General features: G+C 40.5%; 1 protein-coding gene across 16 annotated transcripts in view; it reads right to left on the bottom strand.

Moving 5' to 3' along the window:
- Positions 1-122: 122 nt before the first annotated feature.
- The window catches only part of PPFIBP1 (PPFIB scaffold protein 1), a 173954-nt gene continuing 150442 nt past the window's right edge, over positions 123-23634 (bottom strand). For 13 of the 16 annotated variants that reach the window (XM_087855714.1, XM_087855716.1, XM_087855717.1 and 10 more), the window contains 17 exons: positions 20140-20255; positions 19302-19358; positions 17919-17979; positions 17523-17552; positions 15219-15390; positions 14700-14732; positions 12407-12557; positions 12002-12130; positions 10384-10534; positions 9591-9702; positions 9391-9479; positions 6204-6326; positions 5552-5677; positions 4785-4973; positions 3236-3415; positions 2233-2298; positions 123-1959 (listed from right to left, as the gene is read on the bottom strand). In XM_087855714.1, coding sequence (XP_087711840.1) covers positions 1873-1959; positions 2233-2298; positions 3236-3415; positions 4785-4973; positions 5552-5677; positions 6204-6326; positions 9391-9479; positions 9591-9702; positions 10384-10534; positions 12002-12130; positions 12407-12557; positions 14700-14732; positions 15219-15390; positions 17523-17552; positions 17919-17979; positions 19302-19358; positions 20140-20255 — 1872 coding nt within the window. In that variant the 3' untranslated portion in view covers positions 123-1872. The remainder of the gene's footprint in view (positions 1960-2232; positions 2299-3235; positions 3416-4784; positions 4974-5551; positions 5678-6203; positions 6327-9390; positions 9480-9590; positions 9703-10383; positions 10535-12001; positions 12131-12406; positions 12558-14699; positions 14733-15218; positions 15391-17522; positions 17553-17918; positions 17980-19301; positions 19359-20139; positions 20256-23634) is intronic. The other 3 variants (XM_087855722.1, XM_045811749.2, XM_045811751.2) reach the window with 1 other exon arrangement.

Raw genomic sequence — 23634 nt, 5'->3', positions numbered from 1 at the left:
TAATAAATTTATGGGAGTTTGCAAATTATAAAGCATTTCTGTCACTGTTCTATATATCAGAAATAAAGCCTACTGGGTATTCTGAACAAACATGAATAAAGCAACAGACCATAAAAACAGGAGACAATTATCAACTGACTTTATTTCTTTTCATATGGTAATACCAGCAGTGTACAATGTTTTGTAAATAAAATATATATCATCAAAAAAATTTTAACTTTATCACATATCATCAGTTATGTTACACTGCCCTGAATAAAGAATATTTGGCATCTATAACAGTCTCCTGGTATTTTTTTTAATCAGGTTTGAATAAGAAATTGTTTTTCAAATGGTGACATATGTTCACATTAAAATAAAATACTAATACATGAGAGTCCAGTACAGTTACCAGTGAATGGTAGGGAGCAAAAGATTATTATTAGCATCAGATCATTTTAGTCAGGAATAAAACAGTCATTTGGTATTAAAAGCCCATGTTGAAAAGCTTGGTAACCTGCTAATAGCTTGCAAGATCACACCACTGACACTCAAATATAATTTATAAGCAAGTCCACTGACACATACTGAACTGCCCATCCTCATGCCAATTTGTGAAAACCTGTCTTTACCAAGTTGGCTATCGTGAGAAGTGATGTAGCAGTGAATAAAATATAGGATATTTTTCGAATACCCCTAAAAAATGATAAACACTGTAAGTTTTTGCCACAGCTATTTCCTTTAGAAATGCTATCTGGGTCCTGTGTGATAGAAAAACATGAACTACGTTTTCTCAAAACAATATAGCCATTCTCAAACTCATTTCGCAGCCTCAGCGTTATCGAACTCTGAGACTAAACGTTCAGACGAATATTCACTTCTTATCAAAATCCCACTCATCGATAGCCTGAGAAGTGTACAATTAATAACTGTAGGTCCATTGTTAGTATTTTGATGTAATGATATATTTAGCAAGAAGGAATATAAGCAGCTTAATACTGTAAAGGTTTTTGTTTTGGTTTCTTCAGAAATCATTTCTACAAATTCAGGGGGGAACTTCTGAATGCATTCGAGTTAACAGTATTTAAATGTCCCTGGAGTTCTTCCTTTTGAGGTAAAAGGATCCAAGGTGAAGGCTGAAGCTTTTTTTAACTCTTCAACAATTGGGGCAATGTGTCATCAGAGAAGGGGTATTTCATATATCCTAATTAAGTTGGGACGATCAATATTAATATCATTAAAATTCAGTTGTGGCGAAGGAGAGATCATCCCAACCTTTCCGAGGACCAGCTGGCATAGGACCGTTTTGATCACTGTATTTGCTTTTCACCATCTTCCGTATGTCACAAAATAAAAGTTCTATTTTCTATGTACTAAATATATACACATATTTAGAAAAATATATAAAATAGGACAAGAAGAGGCAAGTGGAGGTGCGGCTGGCGTTTAGCGAGCACACTGCGCGCTTGAAGCAATTCCACATACTGACTTTGAAAGCGTGTAATGTCCTGCCGTGCCTGCTGCAGTGCTGTCACACAGACATGACAAGCTCACTCACACACTGCTTCCCACTTCCCAAATCCTGCGGACTGTTGAATGTGAACGTGAAACGCGGCAGTAAAACACTCGTATGAAATGCAACACTTTAAATATAATATATCACAGATTTTTACATTAAATAGAGGACAGAATATTACACTCTCATTCACCAGTGTCTCGTTTTTCATGGCATCTTCAGAATAGGCACAGGCCCCCAGCCTTCCGTTTCCACTTCTGAGAAGGTGGAATGATAAACCCAGTACGATCTGCTGCTTGTTATATCCTCTGGGAGTTGTCTGCGAAATCACGTGGAGAAGAGACGAGGGGCTCCTCATGCTCATTCAAGTCCTAGGATTACACATTGGAGTCCTCGTCGGTGATGCTGGCGCTGGGGGAACGGGCGGCAAAATCCCGAAACATGTCGTCCTCCTTTAACATGTGCTGGAAAACAAGGAGACGCGGGTCACTCACCCTGGGAGCCAGGAGCTCGGCACCACACATCCTCTACTAAACATGCAGTCCTTTGGGGTTATTTTTAAACATTTTTTTAGAATACCATTTTATTTTTTTGTCTAAGTATAATTTTTAAAGATTTTATTTTTAAGTCATCTCTACCCCCCAACGTGGGGCTCGAACTCACAATCCTGGGATCAAAAGTCGCATGCTCCACCGACAGAGCCATTTTAACATCTTAACTTCATTTTACAGACTTACGGTTAGATTATTGATGCCTTCAGAGAACGCTCCTATCTGTCTCACTGTCCCTTCTGAATCCTCCATCTGCAAAGAACACACCATCACATGACCTACTTGTGTGCGTAATTTTAAAGAAAGTATAGCAAAATGAGCAAAAGTCTAAGAAGAAATAATGCAAGTGATACTGAACGGGATGGGAGCAATAGAACACTTCTGATGATACCTCCTGCGCGTGCAGCAACCAGATGCTAAAAACGAGACGAAATGACACTTTACTGGCACATCCAGCCGAATGCTCTGACGTTGACAATGACATCAAAGGATTGGTGACTAAAGGGCAATATTCAAATCCATGACTTTGCACTGAAAAGACTAAATGAGCTGTGTATTTTTTTTTTTAAAGATTTTATTTATTTATTTGACAGAGAGAGAGACAGAGAGAGAAGGAACACCAGCAGGAGGAGTGGGAGAGGCAGAAGCAGGCTTCCCACTGAGCAGGGAGCCTGATGCGGGGCTCGATCCTAGGATCCTGGGATCATGACCTAAGCCGAAGGCAGAAGCTTAATGACTGAGCCACCCAGGTGCCCCGAGCTGTGTATTTCTGACTTGATTTAATACACAGATTTCCTTAATACCAAGACGGTATAATGTAGATAAATAGCCAGGCTTTGAAGCCGGCCTGGCAGGCTGGAACCCCAGTTCTTCTGGCAGCTCTTCTGTCTTGGGCATGTTACTTAACCTCTCTGTGCCTCGATTTCCTTCCCTCTAAATTGAGGATAACAAGGCTCTGTTATGTTTTACGGTCATAAAACCGTAAAAAAGCTGATACATGTTAAGGGCTGAGGATAGTGCCTGGAATGTAGTAAGCAACCTGGAAGTTGTTGACTATTATTTTCTTACTATCTTTATTTTCAGGTATTAGAGGAAAAACTGATTAGTAGACACAGTACATCAAGTTTCCATTTAGTGTTTCATTGCTGGAGGAACTTTAAACAAAATAGACATATCGTGTTGCCTTTACCTGCTCTAACCGGTCCAAATCATCTTCGTCATACAGGTGCATATCCAATCCAGGTTTAAATCCTTTCTTGGAGGTACTTCCTGATGCCTGTCCCAATTCCATTGGACAAACATATTCTTCCCCATCTTCCTGTTTCTTCTTTCTCAGATTCCCAAAATTGCTGAAGGTAAGTTTCTTTGGCTTCAAACAAAAAGCAAACATCCAGGGATTTAATAAAATTCATATGACAAAGGATTGATAACATGCATAATTCAATTATTCACTCCACAGAGAAAAGCAATTGGATGACTTAATTGGTGTGACAATAATAAAAGCATCCTGGATGTATGATTGATGCACCCAAATATAATAAATGATCCCTATTATGAATCTCAGAAGATTAAGCCTGTTCTCCTTATTCACACCAATTAGCTGAGTAGTCACTGTGATAAGCAAAAAACGTCAAGAGCCTTAGTTGTGATGAAACAGGACTTAATGCAATGATATTTCCCAGGGATGAATCTAGTTTTGCAAGGTTTTCCCATCTAAGATCAGGAAAAGAAAATGGTCCTAACTGTGTTTTCTTTTCGGGGGAAGCTCTGGTTATCCTGTATACCTGTTATGCTTCCATAACAGAACTGTTGGCTGCTAAAGGAATCCTCACTCATTTGGAGAGAGAACTTCCAGTGATACTTGGAAGAGAAACTCCATCTTAGTCACTGAATAGTCCTGAGACTATCTGCTCAGCAGATGGTGACCAGGCTGATGCTGAGAATTTAATAGCACAGAGTCTTTCAGAAGTTTCAAATCTGGCACATCTTTCAAGGGAGAAAGTGAGCTAAAGAGAAAGTGTTGGGCAGGTAGAGAAGGTAAAAAAAAAAAAGAAAAAGAAAAAGAAAAAGAAAAAGAAAGGGAGGGAGGGAGGGAGGGAGGAAGGAAGGAAGGAAGGAAGGTATAGGAATATATGTATATAAAGAACTTGGTACAAATTTGTGGAGGGGTTGATAAACCTTATCTCCACATTAAGTTCGTTGAGAAAACAGAGTCAGAAGAGTTCACAGAGAAATGATTTAAAAGAAGAAAAAGTAATCTGAATTTGGTATGACCCACGAATCTGGGTAAATCTGGAAATAGCCATTCTCTGCTGGTCTATGTTGAATCATTGAAGTATCTTTTTCTAACTTGCAAGACTAGTCAATTGTAAGCCGGACAAGTTGAATCTGTATGAGAAGAAATCCTCCTCTTATACTGGGTTTATCGATAGAATATTTGAGCAATCAATATTTGAGCCCAAGTCGTGGACTCTCTGCATTGGCAACATATTGACTGCATGCCAACGTCCTACTCTTCATTACTGTTAACTCTAATAAAATAAATGATTTGAGCAAAGATTCCCCCAGAAAGACACTTGCAAAAATGCATTTTCTTAATTACTCTTAAAGATGCACAGACCATTAACCTATCCACAAGACTCAGTAAACTCCAGAAAATAAGATAGTCATGTCAGAACCAAGCCCCAGCTTTAGTTTTTGCTTTAACCAATTATTAGAAGACACAAGCTTGAACCAACCTTCACTTTGGCCGTGGCTGTTAGAAGTACATAATCTGGTAACTCCATGGCATCACGCTTTTGGTGCTGGGCCTCAGCACCGATCAGAAGGTTGAAATGAGTGGCCAAATGCCTTCGCAAGAGGGTCTTACTTGGTGGGATGTTCAATAACTGAGCCATTGTTTCTACATTAAAACGAGGTTCTAGAACCTGTAAAAAAATTCACAATTAAGGCACCATATATCATACAGGTCTGCACTGTGCTTTATAATTTGCCAACCTCCTTCATTTAGTCATCACCAATGGTCCCACAACAGCCCAGAGAAACAGACAGAGCGTGGACTTCGACCTTCATGCTACACATCTCTATTTTGCCTAAGCTAGTGAGAAGTAGAGCTGTTCCTGACACCCACGCATGCCAAAGTTAGGGCTCGTAGCTCTCTGAAGTGGAGCCTTTGGAAGGCAACTCCTTACATCAATGTGCAGAAATATAATCTGCATGTTGCAGGTGTTTCAAAACAGGATCATAGGAGAGCCAGTGGCCAGATGTCACCCAAGATAAAAGACAATGAACGAGAAATGGGTTTAAATCTGATGTAGCCTTATGGGATACAAATAAAAAATACGGGAAAAAATCCTCGGAAAGTCAAGACTCACTAGAAATGGTACAGGAGGGTTCAGTTTGATGACGCGAGGGTTATAACAAGCAGACGGACCATATCCTACTCATTCGACTAATGGGAACAAAATGAGGAGAAGTCAGTTTGTAAATTAAAAGAGAGTTTTACCATGAGCCCACCATGGACACCACTGCCTCTGAGATTGGGGGCATATTCTGCCAAGTCCACGGAGCGCAGCCACTCCATCACCCGGTGGTTGGTCCACTGCTGAACTTCTGATGGCGTGATGCTACTCTGTGAGAACAAGCCACACCGAGAGCTCCAGTCATTGACCGTGGGACTCCAAGCACTAAAACTGCACACTAAAAAGTCTGCCTTACAGAGCACACTCACTCGACATCCCACTAAGTGTTTACAGAAAGGGTAAGAAGGTGTTTGCTAGTCGGGATTTTGCTTTAAGGCATTTATGTCACTGTCCCAAGGTTTTTTACAAACTCATAAAGCAGTGCGTTAGCAAAGCAAGTCTTTAGCGTGATATTTAACTCTGCAGGTTAAGGAGACAGGAAAATAAAATACACCCATGGAAAGGAGGAAGGGAAATTAAAAAACGACCTTTGGCTTTAGTTACACAGGTGGAACCATCACAGGGGGATTATAGGACAATAAAGCCCAAGAAGGTAAGGAGGCTGGATTTGAGGCTCTGAGGAAAGCAGAAGCTTTTCCGGCAGGCCCCACGAAGAAACGGGTGTTTGTTTTGCTCGCACAGCCAGTCGCATGCCCGGGAAGCACACGCTGTGTGAATCTCAACGTCAGCTGCTACCTCATCGGACGGCCGCCTCCGCAGACAGTTGGGTTCAAAGTTATTGATCCTCAGGACCTGGATAGCCCTTTTGATACTGAGATGGTGTAGCACGCTCACGACCTTCAAGGACAGTAAGTCATCCTGCAAAAAAAAGCGCAAAAAGAGGAGCTCACTGAGCAGGCCTAGAGCAGGAGGGCCTTCTCAGGGAAAGTTCAGAAAACACGAGTAGAGGCAGACGAGCTCCTCTACTAATGGGCCTTGAGCACTTGTGATTTCAAACCCCTTACTTGGTAACAGAACCCTTTTTCCTGTTCCAAACAAAATCCTCTCCAGGACCCCAATATATAGATATGTATGTGTATATATGTACACATACATATATGTAAAAACAAATTAATGTGCCAACAGAAGCCGAGTTTCACCTGTTTCCCTCTTCCAGCTATTTTGAGATAGGATCATGGGACCCCACGGCTCTGTAAATCACAGTCTGAAAAGCACCTGCTGGGTCACTGCAAAAAGTGATCCCCTTTGATTTGATGTGATAAAGCAGAAAGCTAAGAGCACCTCTGTTATACTATTCCCCAAGCCTCAAGAAATCTCTAGTTCTGGATTATTATGCTTTATCTAGCAGACACTGTGAACAATTTCGGGAAAATTATGTCGATCGATGCAAAGGTTTTGGTGAGAGTTAAAGAGAAAGGAGAACTGGAGAAGTTATCGGTAGCAACATGGATCACCATTAATCCCTTCAAGGTGTAACTTCCCCAGTATGTGGTTATTGGGAACATTTCAAACATACCAAACACACCAAAACAAATTATTTCAGAAGGTGATTTGGAGGGCAGTGTCAAGATAAGCACCAGTCTATTTCCAAACACACCCAGAAAATAAAACAAGAAAAACATCCATTTTAGACACACCCTTACTGATAACACATTTCTTGGGGCGGGTGGTAATCTATTACAGAAATAGTTTTTAAATAAAAATATCAGACAATCAGCTTAAATTCTTAAAGCTACTGAGTAAAATTATTTCCTGAATTTTTTCTGAATCAATTTCTTAAAGGCAGTGCCTTACGATAAGTTAGAAGGCACTTAACACATTTTATTTTTATTTTTAAAAGATTTTATTTATGTGTTTGCCAGCGAGAGAGGGAACACAAGCAGGGGGAGTGGGAGAGGAAGAAGCAGGCTCCCAGCAGAGCAGGGATCAGGCCCTGAGCGGAAGGCTGATGCTTAACGACTGAGCCACCCAGGTGCCCCCATTTAACACATTTTAATCTAAGATTGAGACACCCATTCAAAACATTTCCATGTGGGCTATTTTCAACTAATTAAAATCTATCAGATTAAAAAAATCTAAATACATAATGACTGCAATGTAAATACAATGCAAATTATTTTAGCTTGAGGGATTTTTAAATCAAAACAGATTTTTTTTTAGATTAAAAAAATCTTTTAAGTAATTTTAGATTTACCGAAGAATTGCCAAAGATAGAAGAGAGTCCCATATACCGTTCACTCAGCTTCCCCTGAGTTTATATATAAACCATGATATATATAGTCGTCAAAACAAAGGAGTTAACATAGAGAACAAAAAATGATAACTAAACTACAGACTTTACTCAAACTTCACCAGTTTTTCCACTAGGTCCTTTCTCTGTTCCAGGATCCAACCCAGGATACTACATTCAAACAGGTCTTTTGTGATTTAGAACTTCTGGGGTCAAATTTCCTAAGATGATTTACTCTTTTACAGCCACAAAAGCTATACACACTTTTTTTGTGATTTTAAGCCTGAAACTGCTCACATTCCTGCAGGAGCTCACCTATACCCAGACGGGAGGGCAAGTATTTACTGAACTTGTTCCAGGCTGAGCTGTTAAGAGCAGGAATCTGCAAACATCCTAGGTTCAAACAGCCTGTGACTTTTGACAACTTTCTAGCTGTGGAAACTTGGTCAAGTGTCCCAGTTTTTCAATTTTTTCATTCCCTCATCTGAACCCTGGGGATAACAAGAATGCTACCGCAAGGCTTGCTGAGACTTGAGTATTAATAGGAGTACGGAGCTGGAAAGACTGCCTGGCGTCCAGTAAATGTGCAGTGTGCCACACGCTGGTGTTACCACAAACAGGTCTACACTATGTGCCCACCGAAGTATGGACTTTGGCTCAATAATCGAGAAGAAAATATATCCCATAAGAGGATCCCTACATTCCTTTCGACACTGAAAAATTAGCTGTTTGAAATTTTCAACTTATTTAAAGAAGATACTTAAGGTGGTTTAAATAAACGCATCTAATGAGTAGTACACTAACAGGACTATGGAATCTAGAACAAGTTCCCCTGGAATCCATCTCTCCCCGCTGTTGTAAAGTCCTTCTACCTCTTGGATAAGGATAAAAATATGGAACAATAATGAAGGAATGAGAGTCTACCTCGCCCTACTTCTTCAAGCTCTGTGACTCCTGCCCTAGCGGAATGGGGCTAAAGAAAGAAAGGAAGCAGGTTTCAGGTAACGTTCTCAAAAGTGGAAGGGAGGAGAGGAGACAAGTCTCTAGATGTCAAAGTCAAAAGGATGGTCTCTTCTGAGCAGTCACTGCATATAGGAATGTGTAACTCAGAAACTGCCCTGGCTTCAGAACTCTACATTCTCTTTTTCAAACTTCTTTAGGAGAGGGACACCCGGGTGACTCAGTTCGTTAAGCATCTGCCTTCAGCTCAGATCATGATCCCAGGGTCCTGGGATCAAGCCCCGCATCAGGCTCCCTGCTCAGTGGGAGTCTGCTTCTCTCTCTGATCCTCCCCCTGCTCTCTCTCTTGCTCTCTCAAATAAACGAATAAAATCTAAAATAAAATAAAATAAACATCTTTAGGAGATATAATTCACATACCAAAAAATTTACCCATGCACTACATGTCTACGTTGTTGAATATATAAAAAACCAACTTCCTGGACAGCTGAGCTTAGATTAGGTTTCACACAGCTTAAATCAGGGTTTCAAATTTCCCAACGGTACTGCAATCATCAAATCCTCCGACTTCAATTTAAACAGAAAACATTCCCGCTCTTCTCAAGTTAAGGCAACACCTTGAAACTCTGGTGGAATCATTGTGAAAACAATGTATTTTGCTCACTATTTCTGGGTTTTTCAGAGAAAAACAATTTGACCTCCTCCCCCACTTCCCAGGAGTAAATCACTTACAACAGTCATGTAATGGAGCATTCGACCATCTACCCGTCCTTCGTCAAACTGGGTCTTGTACTGGGGGAGACCAATATCATCCAACCATCCTGCAGGAGAAAAATCAGTGTTGTTAGTAAGCCACAGAACACCTGCACTTGTGATTAAAAAGAAAAAGCAGCTTCATTCATTCATTCATTCATGAATTTAAAACCTCTTACTAGTGACCCAGTTGAAATCCAGCTTTCCGTGGTTGGTTTCTTCTTCGGACCCCAGGGCTTGCAGTGCCAGCTGGAGTTTCTTTCGATGAAGTGAATGCTTAATTCCAAGTTCCTGAAATAATAAGCAGAAATACTGGCTTTACCATTCTGTCAATATGGGCTGCATGCCACTGACAAAAGATGCCAATTCCCCCAAATGAAGCGAGTGTTAAAGACCCAACAATCACATTACATGAGCATACCAGCTCAGGCTAGTACAATGTAGCTCAACAGGCCCCTAGAAAGCCAAGACCACTGCAATTAGTTTAGTAGTACGCTCCATTTCCCAGTAGGCTCCTTCCTTGGCAAGACTAGAATTCTACTTTTTTTGTGCAAAATGTTAAATAATTAGGAAAAATGTTAAATAGTTAAATGTAAGATGTAGGGCTCTTTCCTTTTCCTTTTTGCAAAATAAAGTTGAATTGCATACATGACATTGAGAAGTTGGGCCAATGCTAAAGCCACACAATGATTTTGAGAAATACGAACTTAAGATTTATTATTATGTCTATACAATTATTTCTCATTAAAATGCCCAGTGGCTTACATGTTTCATAAGGAATCATTAAGACCAGGTCCTTCTTGTTAAGTCCATAAGATTTAAAAAAGAGAAAAAAAAGCGTGAAGCAGAAAACAAAGTTTTTCAAGAGTACTTACTGGCTCCACCCACTCCCCTTTCTGGAGTATAAAACAATCCTACATTCATAGTCTCTTTCCCAGTATCCATTGTCTAAACAAAATAGGAAGCAGTCACCTTCTCCAGATCTTGTTGAGAAGCCTGCAGAAGTGTTTGGCCAGATGCAATCCAGTGCTTGCCAGAATTCAGGTAGGACCCCAAGCCCTGTTCCACAAGCCAATTGCAAACCTGCTCCTTGGTCCATTTGGCAAATGGCATATCCAAGTCACTATAAGAAAACGAACAACTGCATGAAAAACAACTCAAAGCCAACCTGTGGCTTATCGAGGTTGACCAACTGTGTATTAAATCGATATGGGAATTTCCTGCTAATGCCCATTTGACTATGAAAAGCTCACTTTTCAGTACATACTTGGAGGTGATGGTGGTACTGGCACTGAAAGTTACCTCAGAAGACCACAGCTTTCATTTCAAATGAAACCACAACAGATTCAATGTGACTGAGCAAAAAACATGTCGTACATATGGAAGAAAACCAAGTTGAACCAGCCAATCAAGTCACTGTACTAGTTTCAATCAACGTGGTTTGAAGACTGAATTTCCAAACAGAAAACACTAGGTTAGATGGAGAGAAATCAAGTCTAACTTGAATTAACTGTAGCAGAATTATGTATGGTTTCTCACCAAATGGTAATAAGAGAGCAACATGCCATCACTGAGTACACGAAAACGTAACCACAGCAAATTTCTGGTTTTTTACTTTGACACATAAATAGTGTTCCTCTTTGGGGGGAAAAATGTGTAGATAAACAAGAATTTTTCTTTTTTTTTTTTTAAAACAGTGCAAGGAGATCCTCTACTGTGTACAAAGAGAACATATGGCAAATGAGACTCTTCAGTGTTTGCAGAAAGCCAGAGTTTCCTCCTTGATGAAACTGGGGCCCAGTCTTCCGCGAGGGTGGGAGGGACCATGTTCCAAAGATTTAGTGTCAATCATTTGCGCTAGATGTTTGCCAACCCCACCCTTTTCATGCTTAGTAGGTCAGTATAGTAATTTCAAACCAGTAATAAGGGTGCAGGAAAAGTTCATAGAGTCTTAACAGATAAAATATTACATAGTCCTGATAAATTTAAGAATTCTGATAGAATTTATGTATTTGATGCTTTCACAGAATCCACTAATTATTAATGTTCATTGAACAGTTACTATTTACCAGATACTTAACGTGTATTAACTCATTTAATCTTCATGATTACCTTTTGGGGAAATGGACTAATTAATACCATGGGAAACAGAAGCACAGAGCATGGATGTAGTTGCTCAAAGGTCACCCAGGTTGTTGGAGGCGGCAAGGCCAGAAATCAGATCCAAGCAGTCTGTCTCTAGAACCTACTCTTAATGGCTATGTTATCCCATCTCCCCAGAGCTAGGCTTTAGAGTACTCACAGTAATTATTTTCTCGGTCCAACTTAAGTCCAAGAATCATTCTAGCACAGATGTTGCTGACACTTTAGCTCTGGTTCCTCCCTGGCTCACATAGCCCCCTTCTTCTGCAGGATTTATACCAACCACTGCCAAATTGCACTGCTCTAAAGATGGCGGACCCTTCCGCCAGGCACAGCAGTAAGCAACAGATTCTACCGTTCAGCCCGGGGACAATATTAACATGGTAAGTGCTCACAGCCTTGACACTTGGGTAGAGATATAAAAGTCCATTTGTTCGGTTGTTCTCACCTATTAGATTGTCCCAAATCTCGAGACCAACCCAGTCGCGGTCCTGCAGTTGCCCTTGTCCCTCCTCTTTTGAATTCAGGCTCAGACATGTCATCTGGGTTGAATGTAGTTGACTGACTTCTCCTGAGTCTGAACAGAAGACACAACACCATATTGCCTTGCATGAGACCTGAGGAGGCCTTAGACTTTAAAGTTAATCAGAACATTGCTTATGTATGGTCAGAACAGACATTTGGATTTACACTTTAACTGAGACCCAATGAGTTAGTGAATCCCAGATCACAATCTTCCTTCCTTTGAAGCCATACAATTTCATACTCGTGTCCAGCCAATCTTCCATTTATTCCTACATTTGAGCAACATACAATAATACAAAGCCTACGCCATTTGTCTGCTGTTACTTACCTTCCAAAGAGCTTCATGATACCTCTGGATTTCTTTTTGGAATCCGGCGACGGTGGAGATACCTGGAAGGGACTGCTTCCCTGCGAATCTTTTGGCCGGGAAGAAACACCAGCCAGATCTAGGTGCTCAGCGGTCTCCTTCTCTGTTTCAGCTATTCCAAGAACAGAATACATACTTGGTGAGTTCTAAATATGGAATGAACACGACTAGATGCTAACCTTCTTGGTTTTAGCAACTGTTAACAAATTCTTCTTCTGTTGGTCTGTAAAGCAGTAATTTACAAAGAGCACCCTACAAATATTAAAAATGGAAAACACAGGTATATTCTGCTCTACGGTCTGTTGTGTATCAATTAACATTGTGTGTAATATCGTGTATGATATTGTGCCTAAATTCATTAACTCACAAATTACCACCTCTTTGAGATTCAAAGGTGTGACAGGATTGCCACATTCTTTCCTTGAGAGATGTGAATACATAATGAAATGATTCTCTATCTTCCTGTAGCACTTGGGACTGCTGACTCCCTCCCACATCCTTCAAAATCATTATCCCCTTCATCTTCTTGTTATGACACTCTCCCAGATCTGCCATCTGATAGTTTCTTCTCTGCTATAGGACCTATTTTCTCTTCCTCTTCCACTCCAAGATTCTGTTCTAGGTTCCCCCAGCAGGATCTCTGGACAAGCTGACTCCATGCTTGGGACTAAGTGATGGCTTCCCTCATCTGTAAGCACCTGGTACCACAATTTGGGGACCTAATCTCTCTCCTCAGATTCAGTATCTGAACTTCTATGGATAGTCCCAATTTGGTGTGCCAGGAACATCTTGGACTCAACAAATCCATCCAACTTTCCAGAGATTTCTCTGAAATTTTCTTATTTGATATTCCCTTAATATTAATTAATATTCTTCCTGTTACTCCAGTTCAAACTCTCTGTCATTTGCTTTTCACCCCCTCCTCTTCTTTGGCATTTACATCAAATCCCAGTTACCAAGTTCTGGCAATTCTTTTTTTAAGAGAGTTGTTCCTATTTCTAGCTTGTTATGTCCTACTGAGAAAAGAATGAACTGGATATGCATAAACTTTTCTTCTGATATAAAATCAGCACCTGTCGATTCTGCCTTGAAAGAGTAACATCCAAATTTGCTATGCCCAGATCTCCCAGCATTAACTATCTTAATTCTTTTATCTGTCCCTTAATACGTGATCCCGTGCTAACAAACACAAGGCGTACTGTTTCCTCAATGTGAGACCACACTTTTTAGGGAAAGTAAAGTTGTATAAAAATCACAGAAATGGTGTTTCAGCAAGATATAAAAGTTGCAGAGGTTGACTTTTCTATGAAGCACAGCTGTGATTATAGGTTATAATAAGCAGCACTCCGCTCTTAGCATAAACAATATATTTCTTCTAAGAAAGATGCAAAAACATTTGAAAATAGTTGTCTGGATTTTATCTATCCCATGTGTATTCCAGAAATGTGAGAGGAGTCACCTGTGCTGACCCACATCAAGAGGTATATGGGTATCTACATAAGATAATAAAACCCACCGGGAAAATCCAACGGGCCGTTCCCACCCAAACCCTAAAGCCAGCATGGGTCTGGGTGTACCACAAAATGCTGCCTAACTCGCCCTCATTTTAAAAGATCCTATTTTTATTTTCTGCTTTGAGGATGTTTCTTCCCTCCTGTGCCCCACACTTTTAAAAAGGAAAACTGAGCTTCCCCTCTCCTAAAATCACTTTGGGGGCGACTCCTTGGATATCGCAGGAAGCTTCCTCTGGTGTCACTAAACGTCACCTCCATCTTCAAAGCAATGAAAGTCAGAAGGATGGTCCCTTAAGAACAGTCAGTCTAAAACAATCATTTCCAATGTCTTCTACAGACTGCCCTATCTGGCTGAAAACATTTCTCTCTGGGGATAACGCAGACATGGAGAAGGAACTGCCAGGACCTGGGAGTTAGTGTGAGATGGGATGCACTTGAAGGGTGAAAAAGCTGGAATGGATGAGGCAGGACAGTCCTGCCCTGGACTCTGAGGGTGCTGTGCACTTCTAGGTCCTCCCAGAGCTCCTCGCAAGGTGTCATTAGCAGGGGTTAACAGCGTTTAGGCTTGGAAGCAAAGGCTCTCCAGAGAGTCCACTTAGCAGAAGGAACTCTCAGGAGTAAAGGACAACATTTTCTAATTGCTGCCAGCTCGCTTTCTAGAGATCACAGATGCCAAGAGCAAGGATTAGCTCAGGTTGGAGGACAGCACCGGCGAGGGCTGGCATGCAGGGGTACGATACCTAAGGTGGGTGCACTGGCACTTCGTTTACGGTCTTCAGATATCCCACCAACGCACACAATCACACGCAGCCCAATGGAGAGAACACAGGAGAATGACAAAATGAAACACAGATCAAACTCCTACTCACAAAATACACACAGTGGGAGGAAAGGCAAGCACCTCGCTGTGCTTCCAGCATCGCAGACTCCATTAGCAGGGTCAATATGGGGTTAATGTGTCCACTTTCAAAACAGATGAGAAGCTGTTTACAATGAAGTCAGAGAGTGTCACGGTTTTTGGTCTTTCCTCTACATTTACGCTCCACCAAGGAGAGCGGGGTGACAGCCTACACAGAGCTACCTTTACCGCTGAATTAAACTCAGGGGAGCAGTTGCTTGCGAACTTTTCCCCCAACTCATTCACCTTCATTTCTGAGAAAGAGAAATAAATGCACAAACCGATGAACAAGGGAAGGGAAGAGATTGACCGTGTCCTCATTCTGAGCGAATTAAGGCAAAGGCACGCTGGCCACACGTACCCAAGTTTGGTGCACTCGCAGTCCTCTTGTTACTTTTTATTTTAAAAAAGCCACGCCCAAAGGAAGATCTGGCTTTCCGAGTGCCAAAGGGGTTGTCGTCCACGGAGGCATCATGTCCTGGAGCTTTCGGAGGGAGGCTCCCAAACGGGCTGCTTTCTACTGGAGCTTTATCCTGAGAGAGAAGTAACCAGAAATGGAACACCGCACTGCTGTGCACAATCATGAGTACCTGCCGGGCGCAACACCCGGTATGGTACACGTGTGAGTTTACTTAAAAGAATCATGGAGCTAACAAGTTGATTATGAATATCGAGCGCCATATCAGAAGTTTAAAAAGTCAATTCTGAAAGCTATTAAGAAGAAACAGCCACAGTAGCAACAAAAACATATTCATCACTGATCTACGACCCGTGTGCTTATCAAGACATAAAATATTTAGGATATAGAAATTCTCAAGCTTTGGGGGCGCCTGGGTGGCACAGCGGTTGGGCGCCTGCCTTCGGCTCAGGGCGTGATCCCGGAGATCCGGGATCGAGCCCCACATCAGGCTCCTCTGCTATGAGCCTGCTTCTTCCTCTCCCACTCCCCCTGCTTGTGTTCTCTCTCGCTGGCTGTCTCTATCTCTGTTGAATAAATAAATAAAATCTTTAAAAAAAAAAAAAAAAAAAAGAAATTCTCAAGCTTTATCTTAATTTTATTTGCCTCATTCCCCCAAAGACATCGAAATAAGATATTACCTAATCAGAATACCAGCAGACTTATTTTTCTAGCAATTAGGACACCAAATTGGGCTATGATACAGTCTGCAGTCTTTGTACTGTAACTGCGTCAGTAGAAGCCCAACATAACAGAATTGCTCTGCAAAGCAGGCATTAACCCCAAGCTTCTACACCAGCAGCAGAAAGAAACTCTACTCCAGTTATTTTTAATATTCTCCTCAAGGAATTAATTGTAAAATGAGGACACAACCAGTGACTCTTAAACATTTTTTTTTTGAAAGCGTGTTCTGAGGTAGATTCATTATCTTGCCTGCAGTTACCCAACACGATCACCACTTTTCAAACACTCGATACATTCAGGTACACTTAACATCAAAACTAAACTTGCAATCATTTAATTTTTCTTCGTTGATTCAGAAGACACTTTGGCTGTCTATAGTATTTCAAGGTCTTTATTGAGAACCTTAACTGTAATTAAGTTACACTTCTAGGTACTGCTTATTTTTTAGTTTCTCGTTATTTGAATTGCCAATTATAGTCACATGATCTATTACACTGTTTTCGTATGATCCAAAGACGCTTTAGTTTGCATGCTCTCATTTCTCTAACATCTCTCGCCCTGTTTCTTTCCTTGCAGAGGTGGAGAAAGGGGGGAGGGGACACAGGCTTTTAAGGTGGTTATTTTATTCTACGTATTTATTGCTCATCGTAACTATAAGCTTATAGATGCCGCAGCTTACTGCTGCTACTACTATGTCTCAACACAGATGTCGGAATCATTGCATCATTTATTGGGTTGGCAAGACAAAAAAGGACAGAGGATGCCCGTAATTCTAGCTGGGTGCACGGTCTGGGCCTCATCAGGGATACCTACATTACGACTCAAGGCATTCAGAGCCAACAGTCGAGGGAGTGCATCTGGAAGTAGCCTGTCTACCAGAATGCAGCCTTCACAAAGTTAATGGTTGAAAATTAGAGGAAAGAAGAACCAGAGCCCTTGTTGATGAGGTTTTAAAAGGAAAAACAAAAAACAAAAACACCAAAATGTTTGCTGTATACAGACAGTGTTTATATTAAATAAATAGCTGTTCTCAGATGGGTGTTCTAAGGACTTTTTGTGAGGTCTTAGGAAGCCCAACTATGATCATTCAGAACATCAATAGCCTGATTGAGAGTTTGGGGTTTTTCGGGTTTTTTTTTTTTTCCAAGAGTTTATTGGGGTGAAACATAAAAAGTAACTATCCTAAACGGAACAGTTCAGTGGCCTTTTGTACACTCAGTGTTGTGCAACCATCACCTCCACTTAGTTCCGAAACACCTCCATCATTCTAGTAAAACCCCTTACCCAGGAAGCAGTTTCTCTCCATCTCTGGCAACCCCCAGGCTGTGTTCTGTCTCTACGGACTTATCTATTCTGCGTATTTCACATAAATGGAATCATATACTATGTGATCTTTTGTGTCTGGCTTCTTTCATGTAACATATTTTGGAGGTTCTGAGTTTGGGCTTTTTGGAGACATTTAAGCAATCACGTGTATCAGACGTCTCAAACATTTTTACATGGTAATCTGGACATAAAAATTACCTCTGAAGGCTTCTGAATGGACTCCTTTTCCTGTTCAAAACAACAATATTTCAGATTGTTACAGGAATGGCTTTGTATATTCACAATCTGTCACATAAAATTCCAGAAATTAAAATAAATTTACATTGACTTCTAAGCTACACAATCTCACTTCCATTTATTTTCGGTAATGGTTAAAGTCTGCAGTTTTGATTGTAAACGTAACTTGCAACCCTTCATATTCATACTTCTTAATATTTACCATTAACAGTGGTATCTAATAAATTTGCATTAGAGAAACCACAAGCTCTTCTTAAGAGTTTTATTTGCAAAATGGGAAAATGTGAAGATCCCTAAATATTTTCGTCTCAGGGTAACGGACAGAAAAAAAAAAAAAAAAAAAAACACAGAACCAACCCCGTCTGATGACTCTTTCTTCAGATTGCCCAGGCTGCTGGACTTTTGCAGACTTGAAGTTCTAAAAATAACAATAATAGTAATTAGGATTAATACTAAGTGGCTTTGGTGCCACTGTTTCTTAGGAGAATATCTTGGAAAGAAACTCAAACTGTGTGTGGGTTGAAGCCTGGTCCATAAAAGAAAATCTGGATTCAGGCAGTCACTTATGTGCTTAACTAAATTATAACATTGAGTTCTTTTAAAAGCAGAGGTGGTTAACTGTCCTGCCAATAACTCTGAATGTCCCGCACACGTTAGAATAGCTGGAAAAACACTTAGGGCACTCCTTGTGATGTCAATATTTGAAAATAAAATAGCGTTTTTCCATGGGCTAGTGGTGCATCCTTTCATGTATACATTTAGACCAGGAACATTATTTTTAATTTTTATTTAAATTTTAGTTAACATACCAGGGAACTTCTGAAGTACTCACATACTATTTACATCGAATCCTTGTAATTAAAATAAAGGACAAAAGTGTTATTTTTCAATTCACAAAGGAATCCATTTCCTGAATCTGGCTAAGTACTTCATTTTACAGTTCTGAGCAAGGCATATAAGAAAAATCCCTATAGCTAGCCATAATAATTCATTTGCTGTCCTAGTAAAGGCAAAGTGACACTGTAAACATTCAGAGATTTTTCTCTTTCACATAACTGGCATTCAAGTTTATAGGGCTGGTCTTCTCAGAAACTGAAGGCAAGAATAGGTGACCAGTTTAGAAAGAGAGAGAAAAAAATATCTCTGCTCTAAGAAGTACAATAACATACATATACAAACAAACTTTTAAAAGGCAATTCTCATGTACTTCTGTGTACGTTAAGTTGCTAGACATGTCTAGTACCAAATAAAGTAAAAGATAATAGCGAGAAAAGAAAAGATCTCATCTTTGAGTGCTGCTCTGAAAACACATTTTCCTAATTTAATCCAGACTTGAACTTGGATAAACATAGATATTGGGCCGGTTTAGTACACAGAGCGTGCAAAACACCATTGCAGCCTTTCCAGCCATCACATCATTCCCCGTGGTTTTTTTCTGCTAGAGTCAAAATGCAAGCCAGTGCGAACCTGAAATTCAAAGCACTGCACTTCACCTGAAAACTGATGAAGGAAGGCTAAAGACGAGGAAACACTTGGCATGAGATAACAGATAATGGTCATCGAGCAAGTATTCCTTTGTTAACTCACAACCCCCCACACCCCCCACATCCAACCATTACACCTGCATTAATACAATTCAGGCCTCAGTCATCTGCTTCTCATAGTGTTTTGTTAGTGTAACAGAAGCTTCCTTTTTCCCAGGTATCGATGAAATTTTTCACATTCAATAACATAACTTACGAAAGACTATCACAAGGCTGGGTTTCAACAGCAGCACCAAGGATTATTTTTCCATCACTAAAAGGAAAAAGAAAAAAAAAGGGGGTGGGTGGGTAAAGTGTGTGCTTCATGAGTAAAAGACCATATAAAAGACCATATATTTTCTAAGTGAACAGACTTGTCAAAAACAAAAAATGTTGTGCTAGGGAAGCTATTTCTCTCTCTTTTAAAATGTTCTTTTTTTTTTTAAGTAGGCTCCATGCCCAACATGGGGCTTGAACCCACAACCCTGACATCAAGACCTGAGCTGAGATCAAGGGTCAGCTGCTGAACCGACTGAGCCTCCCAGGTAACCCTCTCTTTTAAAATATTCTATTCTATTTTCTTTTATTGGGTCTAATTATAAGATCAAGTAATTGAGAATACGCTCCCTCAAAAATTCTACTTGTCAATGGAGAAACTATAGTATCCCTGTTCTGAATCCTTCTTCTAAACAGCTTCAGACGACTTCCTAGCCATCTTCTAAACAGCCTCAGGCACATGACTGGTGCTATGGGGCTTGTGACCCACTGACGGCCCCCTGTGACTTAGGACATAAAATCCAAGTGCCCTAAAATCCCTCTCTAACCTAACCACTCCACTTCCCCAGCCTCATCTCGCGGGACTTCTTGCTTCACACCCTTTATTTCAATAATACACAACCTGATTGCAGGTACTACTGATTCGCACTGGTCCCTTGGCACATGCCTTACTGTTTCCTGCCTCTCTGTGTCTATAAATGAGTGCAATGCACCCTGGTGTTGGCCTGACCTACTCTGTTGAACATTTATATTGCAACGTTAGGCCATAAATGACACACCTCTCTTCAAATGAAGTCTCTGGTTGAGGAGGCAATGTTGCTTTTTCAGCAGTTTCCAAGCCCTTAGATGCTGGCAATAACGAAGGGATTGAAACTTGCAAGATGCTGGTGTGGAACTGTAATGTAATTATAGAAAGTCAAAAATCCACCAAACAAGACATAAGTCACAGAGGAAACAAAGTGAGATAATTACATGGTCTATCAATAACATTTCATACATCTGTATTTAGAACACTATGCTTCTGTTTATAAAATGGTCTCAGGATATAAACATCAACAAGTGTTAATCAGAGAAAACATTCTGGAGGAAGGTCATTTTTGAACTTGGTTCTGAATAAAACATAATAAATACCATCCAGTAAGTCAATAGTTGATCCTGACAACTTCAAGCCCCAGTTAAAATCTCAGTTCTAACCTTAGGTAAGTCACTTAACGGGGCACCAGTTTTCTCCTCTGTAAAAGGAGAATGGCAATGCCTACCCTACCGGGTTGTCATGATTTGAGATGAGACTTGGGTAAAGTGCTTTGTAAAGACACCTGTTTTCACTTTATTTTCTACCACTAGTCTAACATAGACTGTTGTGCAAACCAGTTCTTTGTGGATACCACTTAAAAAACACTTTGCTTCCTAACAAGATTACAGCAGCAACAACAAAAATGCCTCATACATCTTCCCAAACAAATGCTTTGTGTATCCTAAGGATGGAATCTATGAAAGAAATTTTCTACTCTGGTATTCAATAATTTCCGACGACTGTAGAGCAGTGTGGTGCGAGAGCAGATCACAAACTAATAAATGAAACACTTAAAAAATACTGTGATAGAAAAAAATAAACAGAATGTACCTCAGTGAATTCACTTTGCCGGTCAACCAGTTAGTGACTGCGCTTCCCTTCTGAAGTCAGCCAGGAAGGTAGGGACTCACGCGTGTGAACACACTTCTAGATGCCAATCAATCAGCAACAGTCTCACCTTTGTAATCACACGTCCACTCACTCCAGCCTCTGAGAGTCCATCAATTCCTGAGCTCCAAGCATCCCCCCAAGCCCCACATATGATCAAAGAGACTGTCCTTGACACACAAAGTTTACCTAGTTAACTAAAAAAGCAATACATTTAGCTTTGTGGTTTTTTGTTCCAGTTACTGAGTGGTGGTCTCACCCCTTGACATTAAGAGGTTATAACATGTGAAGTCTGTTAAAATAATCTGATTGGGCCCAAGATGGAGTGGTTCATGTTAAGCTCCATGTCAGCAAACCCAAACTTAGCTAAGTTTCTGTGCTCAGTGCTCCCAGAAAAGGCAGGCCTAGGTTAACCAATCAGCACTTGCCTGCTCTGCACAAGTTACCTGACCCCCCTCCAAGACTTCCCTTTGCTGCATGTAAGGAAAGTAACCCTACGTCCATGCTACCCAGAGCAATCTATGCTTTCAATGCCATCCCGATCAAAATACCGAGAACATTTTTCAAAGAACTGGAACAAATAGTCCTTAAATTTGTGTGGAACCAGAAAAAGCCCCGAATCGCCCAGGAAATGTTGAAAAGGAAAAACAAAGCTGGGGGCATCACAATGCTGGATTTCGAGCTGTACTACAAAGCTGTGATCACAAAGACAGCATGGTACTGGCACAAAAACAGATACATAGACCAATGGAACAGAATAGAGAACCCAGAAATGGACCCTCGGCTCTTTGGGCAACTAATCTTTGATAAAGCAGGAAAAAACATCCAGTGGAAAAAAGACAGTCTCTTCAATAAATGGTGCTGGGGAAATTGGACAGCTACATGCAAAAGAATGAAACTTGACCAATCTCTCACACCATACACAAAAATAAACTCCAAATGGATGAAAGACCTCGATGTGAGACAGGAATCCATCAAAATCATAGAGGAGAACATAGGCAGTAACCTCTACGACATCGGCCAAAGCAACCTTTTTCATGACACATCTCCAAAGGCAAGAGAAACAAAAGATAAAATGAACTTGTGGGACTTCATCAAGATAAAAAGCTTCTGCACAGCCAAGGAAACAGTCAAAAAAAAAAAACTAAGAGGCAGCCCACGGAATGGGAGAATATATTTAAATGACACTACAGATAAAAGACTGGTATCCAAGATCTACAAAGAACTTCTCAAACTCAATACACAAGAAACAAATAAACAAATCAAAAAATGGGCAGAAGATATGAACAGACACTTTTCCAATGAAGACATACAAATGGCTAACAGACACATGAAAAAATGTTCAAAATCATTAGCCATCAGGGAAATTCAAATCAAAACCACACTGAGATACCACCTTACGCCAGTTAGAATGGCAAAAATAGACAAGGCAAGAAACAACAATTGCTGGAGAGGATGTGGAGAAAGGGGATCCCTCCTACATTGTTGGTGGGAATGCAAGTTGGTACAGCCATTCTGGAAAACAGTGTGGAGGTCCCTTAAAAAGTTAAAAATTGAGCTACCCTATGACCCAGTCATTGCACTACTGGGTGTTTACCCCAAAGATACAGACGTAGTGAAGAGAAGGGCCATATGCACCCCAATGTTCATAGCAGCATTGTCCACAATAGCTAAATCGTGGAAGGAGCCGAGATGCCCTTCAACAGATGACTGGATTAAGAAGTTGTGGTCCATATATACAATGGAATATTACTCAGCTATCAGAAAGAACGAGTTCTCAACATTTGCTGCAACATGGATGGCACTGGAGGAGATAATGCTAAGTGAAATAAGTCAAGCAGAGAAAGACAATTATCATATGATTTCTCTCATCTGTGGAACATAAGAACTAGGATGATCGGTAGGAGAAGAAAGGGATAAAGAAAGGGGGGGTAATCAGAAGGGGGAATGAAACATGAGAGACTATGGACTATGAGAAACAAACTGAGGGCCTCAGAGGGGAGTAGGGTGGGGGAATGGGATAGACCGCTGATGGGTAGTAAGGAGGGCACGTATTGCATGGTGCACTAGGTGTTATACGCAACTAATGAATCATCGAACTTTACATCGGAAACCGGGGATGTACTGTATGGTGACTAACATAATATAATAAAAAATCATTAAAAAAAAAAAAAAAAAGGAAAGTAACCCTACGTTAGCCAAACAGCAAATGCCTAGCATGACCCTCTGCTCCTGCTTCCTTCTACCTAAAAAAGCCTTTCACTTTGTACAGATCCTTAGATTTCCTTTCCATCTGCTAAATTGGACATTGCCGGATTCATCAATTGCTGAATAAAGCCAATAAGATGCTTAAAATTTACTCAGTTGAGGTTTGTTCTTTAACAACAAGTCCTATTATTATAAAATAGAAGATTATTTCACTACCTTTTTTTTTTTTTAATTTGAATCTTTATGACTAAAGCAACTTACTGAGCCATCGTCCCTGTGTTGCCAAGTTCACAGTAGCTCATTGGGTTCCTGACCACGGGGGAGGAAATGGCTCCACTAACAAACTGAGCCACTTCCTTGATTTTATTTTGAACTTTAGGGCTTT

This window comes from Ursus americanus, chromosome 25 (genome assembly GCF_024610735.1).
Source record: "Ursus americanus isolate L20-20 chromosome 25, mUrsAme1.1.p, whole genome shotgun sequence".
Lineage (NCBI taxonomy): Eukaryota > Metazoa > Chordata > Mammalia > Carnivora > Ursidae > Ursus > Ursus americanus.
This window is presented reverse-complemented; position numbering and strand designations above follow the sequence as displayed.